A 14511-nucleotide genomic window follows, 5' to 3' on the forward strand; every position below is an offset into this window, starting at 1 on the left:
AAAATAACCCAAATTGGTGTGTATTATTTGGTCTTTGACACCATCGTTTGTAGACTCTATAACTTTCACAATCACTGAAAATGTATCACATCTGATCAGGCCTTCAGTACAGCAGATGAATCTCATTTCTGGAGACACTAAAAAGTCAGGAAAGTACAAATACACCCCCCCCCCCCCAAATTACCCCTTTTTAGAAAGTAGACATTCCAAGGTATTAAGTAGCATGGTGTGTTTTTTTTTTAAGTTGCCATTTTTTCCTACAGTTCTTTGCAAAATGAAGATGTTTTTTACAAAATTGTCATATTATCAGGTTATTTCTCACACACAGCATATACATACAACAAATTACACCCCAAAATACATTCTTCTACTCTTTCCAAGAATGGCGATACTGCATGTGAGACTTTTACACAGCCTGGCCACATATAAAGGACCAACATTGAAGTAGCACCTTCAGGCGTTCTATGAGCATAAATGACACATCTCATTTCTCAACCACCTATTACACTTTTGAAGGTGCTGGAGCACCAGGACAATGGAATTGCCCACAAAAAAACACCCCACGTATAATCTATGAGGCATAGCGAGTCTTTTGAATGGTTCATTTTTTTCCAGAAGTTTTTGGAAAATGTGGGGAAAAAAAAGAAAACGCATTTTTTTTTATTTTTTATTTTTTTTACACAAAGTTGTCAATTTAGATTTAGATATTTCTAACACATAGCATGTATATAGCAAAAGTTACACTCCAAAATACATTCCGCTACTCTTCCCGAGTATGGTGATACCACATGTGAGACTTTTACACAGCCTGGCCACATACAGAGGCCCAACATTGAAGTAGTACCTTCAGGCATTCTAGGAGCATAGATTACACATCTCATTTCATTCCTACCCATCACACTTTTGAAGGTCCTTGTGTACCAGCCCAGTGGAATTACCCACAAAATGAACCCATTTTGGAACGCAAACACCCCAACACATATTCTATGAGGCATGGGCTGCAAATAGGTACTCGGGTACACTGATGGGCTGCATATAGGTACTCGGGTAACTTGGTGAGCTGCAGACAGGTACTCGGGTACTTTGATGGCCTGGCGACAGGTACTTTGGTACTCAGGTGGACTGCGACAGGTACTTTGATGGGTGGGGACAGGTCCTCTTTATTGGGGAGGAGGCACAATCAGTGTGCGTTGGTGTACACTGTAAGCGGTAACGAGAGGTTACCGCAATCTCCTCACACACGATCGGTGTGAGGAGAAGAACCCGGTAACATCTTGTTAGCGCGGTTTGTTGACATTTAGTGATCGGCTGTGGAAGGAGCACAGCTAATCAGGGGTTAAACAGCCGCTGGCCAATGGCTGTTTACCAGCATCGGTGACGAGCAGTGTCCCCGGCACACTCTGCCACCGCCGTGATCGCACGCATGCGCCATGCAAAGTGGGGCGGTACCACCTGTGATCGCCCGTGACTTCATCACGAAAGATCACGTGGTAAACAGCCATGCCCAATATGACGCCCTCCCAGAACAAGAGCCGTGCCGCCAGGCCATCATATGACAGCCAGCAGGCGGTTAAAAGGAACATTAAGCCAACCATCTAAGAACAAAAATGTAATATACTGCAGCTTGGCAGTCCTTTAACCACTTACCAACGGGCCCATAGCCGAATGGCGGCTACAAGGCGGTTGGATAACTCTGGTCGCGGCCATTTATCACATGATCGATCCATCAAATGACGGAGCGATCACTTGCAAACAAACTGGCGTCATGTCATGACGCCAGTTCCTCTCTCCCCTCTGTGTACTGATCTGTACAGTGGAGGGGAAAGATCAGATGGCAGCAGTGCTGTGGGCTGGATCTGTAGTGCCCACAGAGCTGCTCTATGACAATTGCAGTCAGATCCATGGATCCATCCATCCATCCATGCTCAGGCATCCCTCCATACTCTGCAATACCCTTCCAATACTCTGCCATACCCTGCAATACCCAGCCATGCTCGGCTGTACTCTGCCTCTGTATGTGACCAGGCTGTGGAAGTCTCACAAATGTGGTATCGCCGGACTCAGGAAGAGTAGGCAAATCTATTTTGGGATGTCATTTTTAGTATGTACATGCTATGTGTTAGAAATATTGTATAAATGGACAACTTTGTGTTAAAAAAAAAAAAATGCATTTTAACCACTTCTATGACATCCTTGACTTTGTCCGGGATTATCTGAATGATGCCTGCAGCTACAGGCATCATTCAGATATCAGCTTTTTCAGCCAGCGATTCCCTACACCATAAGAACGATCATAGTGGCTGTTTCGCTGCTTGATCGTTCTTACGGGAGATGAGAGGGGACGCACCCCCCTGGTGCTTCTACCGACTCGCCAATACAATCAAAGCCAGGATCATTTTTTTATTTCAGGTTTCCCAGCCTAGAGGTGAGAGTCTTATTGACCCCATATCTCACTGTAAAGAGGCCCTATCATGCCATATTCCTATTACAAGGAAGGTTTACATTCTTTGTAATAAGAATAAAAGTGATCGAAAAATTTATTTTTGGGGAAAAAGTGTCAAACTAAAATAAAGTAAAATAAACAATAACATTTTTTTTTTTTTAAAGCACCCCTGTGCCCGTGTGCTCACATGCAGAAGCGAACGCATACACAAGTCCCACCCACATATAAAAAAGGGTGTTCAAACCACACGTGAGGTATTGCTGCAAACGTTAGAGCGAGAGCAATAATTCTGGTCCTAGACCTCCTCTATAACTCAAAGCATGTAACCAGTAAAAAATGTTAAAGCGCCACCTATGGGGATTTTTAAGTAGCGAAGTTTGGCGCCATTCCACGAGTGTGAGCAATTTTGAAGGGTGACATGTTAGGTATCTATTTACTCAGTGTAACTTCATCTTTCACATTATGCAAAAACATTGGGCTAACTTTACTGTTTATTTTTTTTTTTAAAAGCACAAAAAACTTTTTCCAAAAAAAATGCATTCGAAAAAATTGCTGCACAAATACTATGCGAGATAAAAAGTTGCCTTCGCATTCTCTAGGGTCTTTGCTAAAAAAACAAACAATGTTTTGGGGTTCTATGTAATTTTCTAGCAAATAAATTATGATTTTTACATGTAGGAGAGAAATGTCAGAATTGTCCTGGGTGCTCCCTGCATGTTGGGCCTCTGTATGTGGCCATGCTGTGTAAAAGTCTCACACATGTGGTATCGCCATACTCCGGAGTAACAGCAGAATGTGTTTTGGGGTGTAATTTGTGATATGCATATGCTGTGTGTGAGAAATAACCTGCCAATGACAATTTTGTGGAAAAAAAATTAAAAAATCTTGATATTGCAAAGAATTGTGGGGAAAAAATGGCAACTTCATAAACCCCGCCATGCATCTTTCTAAATACCTTGGAATGTCTTCTTTCCAAAAAGGGGTCATTTGAGGGGTATGTTAGGGTCTCATGAAATGAGATAGGCCGTCAGTACTTCAGGTGTCAAAGAAGGAGGGGGAGCAAGGAGATGGACTTTATATGAAGCACGTGGTTGCAAGAGTGGTAAATTGGTAAACATATTGGAATTTTTATTGATTACCCAAGAATATAACTGAGCATAACAGACAAATACACAACAATATCATCATGGTAATACAGTGATATAGTGTATCAAGTTATAAAATAGTAGTAGCACATGCTATGGCAAGCAAGAAACCTTACAAAATTCACCGAAATATATATTAGAATTAAGCAGTAATAGCCAATAATACTTGCAAAACCTATGAGCTCCTTGGTCCCATAATAAAATATTGAGAATAAACTTGGTATTCAAATAATGTTGATTGAAAGTATAATATATGGCAGCTCTATGCGTTTCGTGGCTGGGAGGCCACTCGTCAGAAGCAAGCACAAGGTGTATCTATAGGTAAAAATATTGAGCTTGAATAATATGATATAGGCAAACATATATAAGGATGGGATATAAGACCCCCAAACCAAATACCTGTTGATTACTCCAAAGTTCTTGTGGTGATGGTGTGGTATCAGGCACCAGATCCGTCCATATGAAAGCACCCCACAGCGGGAGCCGTGGCGGATGACACACCAAAGGTGCCCCACAAGCACCAACCGAGACAGGCATAGAAACCCCAGGCTATCTGAATGTGAATTAAATGAGACAGTGAACCCGGGTAAAAATGCTCAGGAAGAAGGGTATAAAAGGAGTGGATGGAAACCACCCAAAAGTGAGGCAGAAGTCAGGGGCTAGGGCCAATAGCCCAAGGCTGAATTAGAAAGTGAAGTGAGAAAATGAAAATAGAGTGACCACCGGTAGAAAGCAGAAAAATAAAAGTGCAGACCAACCTGAAGTAATATGTGAGATCCTGATTATCTCAGGCATGCAAATGGTGTACGACAGGAACAAGGAAATTGCTAGACTAGTGTGCAGACCAGTGTGAAGAGGAGCCTGGAGTGTCAGGGCACGCCCAGGAGCCTCTCATGTAGGCGCCATAGCGATAACGCCGCCAACGTCACGCCAGCGCAGCAGATGGAAGGGAGGAGACAGGGGGCGGGAGAAGTCAGGCACATACTGCCCGATTCTCCGCCACCGGAAATCCCCCAATCTACCCGCGAACATGGGAACCATACACATGGGTGCAAGGGCGCCCATAGCACGCCGCACGTCCAGAAGGGATGCGCGACGTTGACGCATCATGGCTGTGCCCCCCCGGCGCACAAGAGGCTGGGGGTGGGGGGGGAGAGCCGCCAGGCACATCACAGCTCCCAGTAGAGGAGAACAGACATGACGGCAAGGTGAACTAGCTAGACCACACGAGTAGACCTGCCATATATTATACTTTCAATCAACATTATTTGAATACCAAGTTTACTCTCAATATTTTATCATGAGACCAAGGAGCTCACAGGTTTTGCAAGTATTATTAGATATTACTAATATATATGTCGGTGAACTTTGGAAGGTTTCTTGCTTGCCATAGCATGTGCTACTACTATTTTATGACTTGATGTACTATATCACTGTATTACCATGACATTATTGTTATGTCTATTTGTCTGTTATGATCAGTTATATTCTTGATCAATATTCTTGATCAATCAATAAAAAGTCCAATATGTTTACCAATTTACCGCTCTTGCAACCACGTGCTTCATACAAAGTCCTACCTCCTTGCTCCCCCTCCTCCTTTGACACCTGAAGTACTGATGGCCTATCTCATTTCTTGAGACTCTAACATCCCAGAAAAGTACAAATACCCCCCAAATGACCCCTTTTTGGAAAGAAGACATTCCAAGGTATTTAGAAAGATGCATGGCGAGGTTTATAAAGTTGTCATTTTTTCCAACAATTCTTTGCAATATCAAGATTTTTTTTTTTCCCACAAAATTGTCATTAGCAGGTTATTTCTCACACACACGGCATATGCCTACCACAAATTACACCCCAAAACACATTCTGCTATTACTCTGGAGTATGGCGAAACTCTGAAGTAATACATGTCCCACCTACTTGCTCCCCTCCTTTGACATGACAAGGGATGGAAATGTGTGACCTTACCAGGCCAGTTTAATTTAAAGTCCCAGGGATGGAACAATTGATTTGATTAAGCCATGCATTCATATAAAATCCCTAATTTAGAATCTTTCTCCTCTAATATCAGTACTTCAGGTGTGATCAATTTTCAGATACTGGCACCATAGCTTGTGGACTTTCACAAAGACCAAATAATATACACCAATTTGTACTTATTTTTACCAAAGATATGTAGCAGTATAAATTTTGTCCAAAATTTATGAAGAAAAAAAATACAAAATTTGCTACATTTTATAACAGGAACGAAGAAAAATTCATTTTTTTTTTTTTTTTTTTACAGAATTTGTCTTTTTCTTATAGGGCAAAAAATTAAAAAGCAGTGATTAAATACCACCAAAACAAAGCTCTATTTGTGTGAAAAAAGGGACAAAAATGTCATATAGGTACAGTGTTGCATGACCGAGTATTGTCATTCAAAATGTGAGAGCACCGAAACCTAAAAATTGGTCTGGTTAGGAAGGGGGTTTAAGTGCCCAGTGGTCAAGTGGTTAATGTGGTCGCTGTAACTTTTTTTTCCCCATACACACCATCAGATTTTCTGCTGATTTTTTCCTTTAGATTTACCAAAACCATGTAGTGCAAGGGGCCTGCCTGATTGCATACAAATTGAAACCCCTAAAGTTTGACCTCATATTACATGGTTTTGGTAAATCTGAAGGAAAAAAAAAAATCTGATAGTGTGTATGGGGCTTTAGGCTCCCCCCCTCCCTTTTTTACCTGGTAATTCTGTCACTAACATTCTTCTTGTACTAGGGTGACAACACTCTAATATGGAGAAACAGTGCAATCACCCTAGGACAGAAAGTGTTTTAAAGAACAACTCTAACAGGGGGGAGGTGTTATGTAGTCCATAGAGAGAGCAAAAACACTAACAACAGTAAGTAGAGAAGAGTAAATTATCAGCTAACAATATTTCTGGTAAGATTAACAGACATTTCTCTGCACTTAATGAATAGAATAACAAAATTCTGTATATAAAAAGGAAGCATATAAGAGAAGTTTGTTGTTGGGGTTTACCAACGGTAAACAGCCAAAGAGCACTTTATGAAGTTCATGATGTTTCTGAAGACATAAAAGATACATTTACAATATAAGCTTAGCAATTATGTACATATATAAAAATATCAAATACACAAACTATCTTTTTTATCTATAAAAGACCGTCCAGATTGTTCACTTTAACTGCCATCCTTACAGTACATGGAACCCTAAAAATATGAAGGGAAGATAAAGTTAGGTGGAACTCAATAGGCACAATGTACGGTCTTGTGACTGCTTGTAAGAAAGAGAACCAGTCTTCCAGGGCATTTAAAATTTTTCCACATTTGACATAATTCATACACCCTTCTTTTTTTTCTTCTTTTTAGTAGTATTTGCAGTTGCTATATCCTCTGCAGCACTCCCCCTTTTTCCTCCTTTCTTCTTGGTAGAGGTTTTGTCTATCACAGTTTCCATGTTACCCCAGACTTCATCATCTTCCTCATCCTTCACATCTTGTGTGGGGAGTGGAGTCAACTCTTCTTCCTGAAGATGAGTCAAATAATAACTTAAAATGTATAATTAATAACTATTTACCTTCATAACAAGTCCCAAGAACAGCTCCACCCATAACCAAACATTTACTGCATTTTTCACTAAATGTTACTGTACATAGTTAGCAATACAGTAACATTAAGCCCGCATGTGGATATGGTTCACAGTGAGGTACAATGAGTAGCAACTCTCCATGCATGCATAGTTAAGTCCCAAGAGTAGATAAGAAATGCACACAACTGTACTATAAATAAATAATTTGAGAACCAGGAGTTCCAAATCTTCCAAATTTCTGTTTTTATCACAAAGCGTCAGTCAGTTTCTCAATATCCAAATGCCATGACATTTTAATGTTTGACCTGTGCCATGTGCCAACTTACAAGCCCTAGCCAAAGCTTGTTTAGCTGTCATAAATATAAAGGAGATACATTCAAATTGACTTGAGGTGCATATGGGAGTCTTTAATTACAGCAAGGCCTCATAAGTGGAATGCCATCACTGTATGCATGGGTAAACCATTGTTCAAAAAAGTTTAATCCTTGGGCAATCCCACCACACATATACCAACATAGCAGCCATACTGTAGCCCCAAAAGCAAAGATCCGAGGCATCCAGCACAAATGTTGCAATCTATGAGGATACCATCGAAGTAGAAGCTTGTAATTAATTAGTCTCCAGGAAGGAAGAACTGATGACCCATGAGTAAAATCATCCCATATTTAGGGCCACTGTACAGTATGCCTGTAGAGGGGGGAACAGTATGCCTTTGGATGAAGGATCCCTACGGCACACATGCTCAACCAAAGTAGGACTGAGTGGCAAACCCATGTGTTTTAGGTTCTATTTCTCAAAGCATGAGCACCTCTTAGGAGGTAGTATCTAGGGCAGGCATGTCCAAAGTCCGGCCCGCGGTCCGGTTTTGAACGGCCCGCCTGGTCTTTCTCAATTTATTGTGCTGCGGGATCAGGGCTGTCAGATCAGCAGATCACCGGCACTGTGAGAAGCTCCGTGAGCTTCAAAAGTGAAAGTAAAGTGCAGAGGATTGTGCTGTGCTCTCTGCTTCCCCCTACAGTGCAGTACCCGGCTGAATGAGGAAGCTGCAAAAGGTACTGTACTACAAGCTAGATTAGTGTTAAAAAGGCCTTTATTCATGTGTCTGTATTTGTGTGCATGTATGTCTGTATGTATGTGTGTGTGCACATGTGTCTGTATGTATGTATGTGTGTGTGCACATGTGTCTGTATGTATGTATGTGTGTGTGCACATGTGTCTGTATGTATGTATGTGTGTGTGCACATGTGTCTGTATGTATGTATGTGTGTGTGCACATGTGTCTGTATGTATGTATGTGTGTGTGCACATGTGTCTGTATGTATGTATGTATGTGTGTGTGCACATGTGTCTGTATGTATGTGTGCACGCACATGTGTCTGTATGTGTGTGTGTGTGCACATGTGTCTGTATGTGTGTGTGTGTGCACATGTGTCTGTATGTATGTGTGTGTGTGTGCACATGTGTCTGTATGCATGTGTGTGTGCACATGTGTGTGTGTGTGTGCACATGTGTACATGTGTGTGTGTGTGCACATGTGTCTGTATGTATGTCTGTATGTGCATTTATGTATGTATGTATGTGTGTGTATGTGTGTGTCTGTATATATGTCTGTATGTATGTGTGTGTATGTGTGTGTCTGTATATATGTCTGTATGTACGTGTGTGTGCATGTGTGTCTGTATGTATTTCTGTATGTGTCTGTAAGTATGTGTATGTATGTCTGTATGTGTGTGTGTATGTGTGTGTGTATGTGTGTGTGTATATGTCTGTATGTGTGTGCGGCGTGCATTTGTCTGTATGTGTGCCTGCATTTGTGTGCTTGTGTCTGTGTGTATGTTACTTTTAATCCGGACCCCCCTCCCCCCCTTCTTATACCATCAAAACTGCTTTTGTAGGGCTTGTGTGTGATATTAGCCAGGACTGCTGCTCCTCTGAAAAGCAACCCATGCACAGATCTCTTTTCAGAGGCATTTGAATGGCGGTAAAGAGGCATTATGTTGCCTCCTCACCACCTGTTTTAAGCCCGTAAATGCAACATCTGTGTGGCTGTGTACTGTGTGTAGGGCAGCCCATTAATTTCAATGGACTTCCCTACTCACAAAAATGCTGGGAAAGAAGTTCCCGAGCTTTTTTTTTTATTATTTTTTTTTATTGCACTGCACCAAAAGCACCCTACATTTTCCAATGTGTGGGGTACCATTAAGAATTAACGGTGCCCCCTAAACTGCAGAGCATTCGTCTGTGTGTTGGGAACGAGTGCGACAAAGGCAAGAGAATTCTTGTTGGGCTGTGTATTAGTGCTCGGATGGACACACTTAGACCGAATTTTCGATGGTTCAAAGAATGTCAGGCAAAATGGTCGGCCCTCAGGCATGTTCACTTCATCAAATCCGGCCCACTTTGCAAAAAGTTTGGACACCCCTGATCTAGGGTTTTGTTTTTTGTTTTTATTTAAACATCACAACAGTATAAAACACAGCAGTGTTCTAAATACTAGAATTGGTTTAAAACATTTCCAAGAAACGTGTATTAGCGCTAGATCTAGATACGACACAAATTTTGATAAATAACCACCTAAGAGCATGTACCTTCAAAAGCAAGCCAGCTTTCATATTAATATTAATAGGTTTCCTTTGAAGGAAACTGGCACTCTGTACAGTTAACAGTATTTTAAATAACTGGGTGTAGTGCTGCTCTGTGATAATGTGCTCACCGGAAAAACCTCACACGTGAAATAATAAAATATACTTTATAAACCAATTAAAGGGGTGGAGCCGGGTGTTGTCACTTCTGGTAAAGATCGAGACCAGAAGTTGGTGAGAGAGACACTGTATTGCACTATGCCGGATAAGAGGTTTTTAATGTGATTGCATATTTGAATAAAGGAGTATTTTTTTTAAACAATATTGGACCATTAGCAATCTTTCTTTTTTCTGGGAGTGATAACTTTCACTATGGAGACATGAGCTGGATTTCTTAAAGGGACCTGTCCATCATTTCCCCCACTGAAGGAGTGTTCCCTGGAAGATAGAGAGGGTGACCCCATTTCTGATCCATGGTTAGAGATAACAAGTTCACATGACCTAAATGATGTAAATTATATGGGTCACATACCAAAAGAGAGGACTTAAGGTACACGGAGGTGGAACACTGGCAACTCACAGCTATTTGGGTACTGTTAATATAAAAGGGCAGAGAGGCTGGCAGAAGTGAAGTGGATACTTTGAGCACTTGGATTTATGGACTTGTTAGTGCACATACTTCGATATTTGGATTGTTAATACTGATGGTGTTCTAATTTACTATATTTTACTTTATGGGATTGTGTTTACCATTGGTATTAACATTTTGGGAGTATCAAACACACTAGAGTGGTGTTATTTATTTAAGGAAATTTTTGTTGGTTTATAATATATTTCATATGTGAGGTTCTTGTAATAAGCATGTTATCAGAGAGCAGCACTACAGTTAATATATTATATACATAGTAGGTGGCAGCAGCATTTATTTGCACTATATGTTGGTAGTGCAAAAGGTTTTCATCATTAATTTGACTAGTTAGTAGGTGGTCCTGCTGATCCGATGGCTTCAGCCATTGGCCACAAGTTCAGACTTTTCTAATTTGCATACGTGTCCCATGGCTAAGCAATAGGTTTGTTCATTCTTCTTATCCAAAAGCTTTTTAATTAGGGTGGTAAAAGAAAAATAAAGTCACCATATATAATACAAAATGTAGAGAGTTTTAGTACCCCTAAAAATTAGAAGAGAATCACCAGACATAGTGGTTGATTTACTAAAAGCAAATCCACTTTGCACTACAAGTGCACTTCGAAGTGCAGTCGCTGTTGATCTGAGGGTAGGTTCTGAAATGTGGGAAAGCTCTGCTGATTTTATCATCCATTCACTTGCAAGCTAAAATGCTTTTTTTTTTTTTTTTTTTATCCTGCAGGTCCCCTCCTCAGATCTACAGCAACTGCACTTTCAAGTGCATTTGCAGTGCACTTGTAGTCCAAAGTGGATTTGTCTTTAGTAAGTCGATCCCATAGTGTAGGTGTTTTCAGTTGGATTAGTCAATGACATTTATAAGGTAACTACAATCATCATCCTAAATGTACTCTCCTTGGGTCTCATTTGAGATAGAAGTTGTGACGTATGGAAAAAAAAATAAATGACAGGGCGCGATTAGTAGGATCACAAAGCAAACACTTTCTTAAACAAAGCTCATTTACATGTAAAAAAAACGGGGATGGCAGAACTAGCAAAACCAACACATGGATCACCCACAAGGATATGGGAGGGCCGATCAAACAGCAGCACAGCCAGATGGCAAAAACACATGACAGTCAAAAGCACCAGCTGCGTCTACAGCCACAAGAGGTGCTGCTCACTGACAGGAGGAATGTCGTCAGGATGTGTGTGGGGCATGACACCCTACTTTCACAACCTGCTTGGATTGTATCCCAAGGACATATCTTTATGCAATCCTAATACACACCACTCCACTCTTTAGACCCAGGATTACCCTTTCTATTTATCCTTAGAAACCTAGCATTCTCCCAAGAATACATCTCACAGGTAAGCTTCAAATATTGGACAAAAGCTGGTATAACCTGCCTCCTTTGCTTACTAACATGCAGGGCAGGGACAAGGGAGGGGCATCTGCCCTGTGCACAGTAGTTTTATTGTGGATAAGAGGGCGCTGCAAGGAGTGTTCTGCTACATGGCTGACGGCAGTGTAAAAAAAATAAAAAAAGCACCATCACTAGACAAATCCTTGAAGCAGCAGAGTTCTATCTCCCCCTCCAGTGCAGTGCTCCTGTATCATGTACACACAGCTTTTAGAATATATATCCACCCCACGCCGTTTTTTCGGCGTAGAGGGTTCCCCTTAAAATCCATACCAGACCTAAGGGCCTGGTATGCTCCCGGCGGGGAACCCATGCCGTTTTTTTTATTTGGCGTGGAGTTCCCCCTTTAGAGCTCATTGTCTGATTGCCCACGGCCAAAATCGCCTGGCCTGGGGCGAGTTAAAGTCGTGTTGACGAGTCGTGTCCAAGTTGCCTACAAAAGTCGCGTTGGAAGTCGTGTTGCCCCTGTGTGAACCAGCTCTTACCATCTCTATTTTTTCTGTTTACCGTTATCACAGAGTGAAAGCAAATCTCAAATTTTGGGTTGTCACCAGAAGATGTATAGACGGGGCAAATATTCTTTTACTTAAGAGGGATTCCTTCACATTTTCCATTTTGGCTGTGGGACAGATAGTGAAAGAAAACCTCCCCAATAGGACACAGATGGCAATAAATAAATATCGACAGGGGTTATAACCCTCACTCTATAGAAAACAAAATTAAAAAAAATGTTGCCTTCAGTTCTACTTTAAAATGGGTAACTCTCAAACCTTACCTATAGCGTTATAGGTTTCTCACCTTATACCAGTGGTCTCCAAACTATGGCCGGGGGCCCAGATGTGGCCCTTTGCTTGCTGTTATCCGGCCCTTGGGGGACTATTTATATCCACTAATACCACAATGGGGCATAATTCTCCCCTGTTGGGGCTCAGCCTCACCCCTCCCCCCTCATTGGCTCAGCGGCTGTGACTGACAGACTCCTGCTGCTGTGTGAGAAAATGAGGAAAGAGACACCTAGGAGAGCTGCTGCTCTCATGCCCATCGCTGAATCGAGATGGGGTTCAGGTGAGGATAAACCATACCCAGGTGTTTTTTTTTTTGTTTTTTTTACTGTGATGCATAGAATGCATTAAGGTAAAAAACCTTCTGCCTCTAGAACCACTTTAAGATATCTTTCTTTTGTATTTTTATATATATCTCACACACACACACACACACACACACACACACACACTTGTGTAGTAATTGAAACATGACAGATTTTCTAATCTTCAGTTGAAAAAAAAAAAGTAAAGTAAAGTAATGTATACACTTTTAATTTCCAATTTGCTCTTGACTTGTGTTTTAGGGTCTACATCATCCACTACGCACACCTTTTAAAGAAAATTCTTATGAAGCTGCATAAGCATGCTTCCAGCTTACCTCCCACTTGTCACGTGATGTCAACAGAAGACAATTTAACCGCGATTTTAGGTACACCTGTAAAAAGGCACAAAGAAAATGATGCTAGTCAGATGACTGCAAGATAACCTCTATACTATCACACATTTCACTAGATTTACTTTTTGTCCTGGGGAGTAATATAGCTTTACTGGAGTTCCTTCATTATGTAATAAATGTGTGTTAAGCAAGCAGTTCTTTAATAGTGGAGCAATAGCAAGGCAGATCTATCAACAAGAGACAAATCCTAAAGTTTAGGCTACATTCATATCTATGCAGTTTTCATGCAGTTGCAACACAATGACATTTTAGATGTGTTTTGACTGCATTTTATATACACTACCATTTATTCCTGTGGAAAGCGATTCCACACCAATGATGTAGGAAGCAGAATATAAAACTCAATTTAAGTCATACATTTAGGCCAAAATGCCTTCCGCCACACGTCCCGGGGAAAAAAAAAAAAAAAAAAGGTACACAAAGTTGTCACTGAAATTATATATTGCTCAAACATGCCATGGACATGTGTGCAAATTACACCCCAAAATACATTCTTCTGCTCCTCCCGAGTACAGGGATACCACATGTGAGACTTTTTGGCAGCCTAGCCGCGTACCGGACCGCGAAAACCAAGCACTGCCTTCGGGATTTATAAGGGCGTAAAATGGTTATTTCACTCCTCACTGCCTATCACAGTTTCAGAAGCCATGATATGCCAAGATAGAACAACCCCCCCCCCCCAAAATTACCCCATTTTGGAAAGTAGACACCCCAAAGCGATTTGCAGAGAGTCTTATTGAGTATTTTGCAGATCTTTCTTTTTGTCACAAAGTTTTGAAAATTGAAAAAAAAAAAAAAAATTCCTTTTCTTTCTTCATTTTCAAAAACAAATGAGAGCTACAAAATACTCACCATGCCTCTTAGCAAATACCTTGGGGTGTACTTTCGAAAATGGGGTCATGTGCTATTTTGACCTTTCAGGGCCTCTCCTCCAATGAAAAGGACTTGTCCTGACATGCCCCCACTGCACAGCCATTTACTGGTAAGCTCAGTGTGCTGCTGCTTCTCCCCTCAGCTCTTATGCAGCTGATAACAGAGGGAATGTGATCACTTATAAAAAGGCAGAAGGCTGAAAACCAACTGAACCCAATTTGTTTATTTTTGGACAAGATGTAAAAAAAGGAAAATGTATCCATACTTACTATAACAAAATGTGTGCAGCAAAAAAAATAAAAATAAAAGGCAACTATTTGCTATTTAA

The 14511-nt window shown here is 41.0% G+C and overlaps 1 protein-coding gene across 2 annotated transcripts in view; it reads right to left on the reverse strand.

The window, feature by feature from the left end:
* Positions 1-6594: 6594 nt before the first annotated feature.
* Positions 6595-14511, reverse strand: part of WDR74 (WD repeat domain 74) — a 32282-nt gene continuing 24365 nt past the window's right edge. For both annotated transcript variants that reach the window (XM_077455835.1, XM_077455836.1), the window contains exons 10-11: positions 13233-13289; positions 6595-7119 (exon numbers count right to left, since the gene is read on the reverse strand). In XM_077455835.1, coding sequence (XP_077311961.1) covers positions 6931-7119; positions 13233-13289 — 246 coding nt within the window. In that variant the 3' untranslated portion in view covers positions 6595-6930. The remainder of the gene's footprint in view (positions 7120-13232; positions 13290-14511) is intronic.

This window comes from Lithobates pipiens, unplaced genomic scaffold (genome assembly GCF_037356315.1).
Source record: "Lithobates pipiens isolate NorthernLeopardFrog02 unplaced genomic scaffold, aLitPip1_a1.2 Scaffold_10, whole genome shotgun sequence".
Taxonomy (NCBI): Eukaryota; Metazoa; Chordata; class Amphibia; order Anura; family Ranidae; genus Lithobates; species Lithobates pipiens.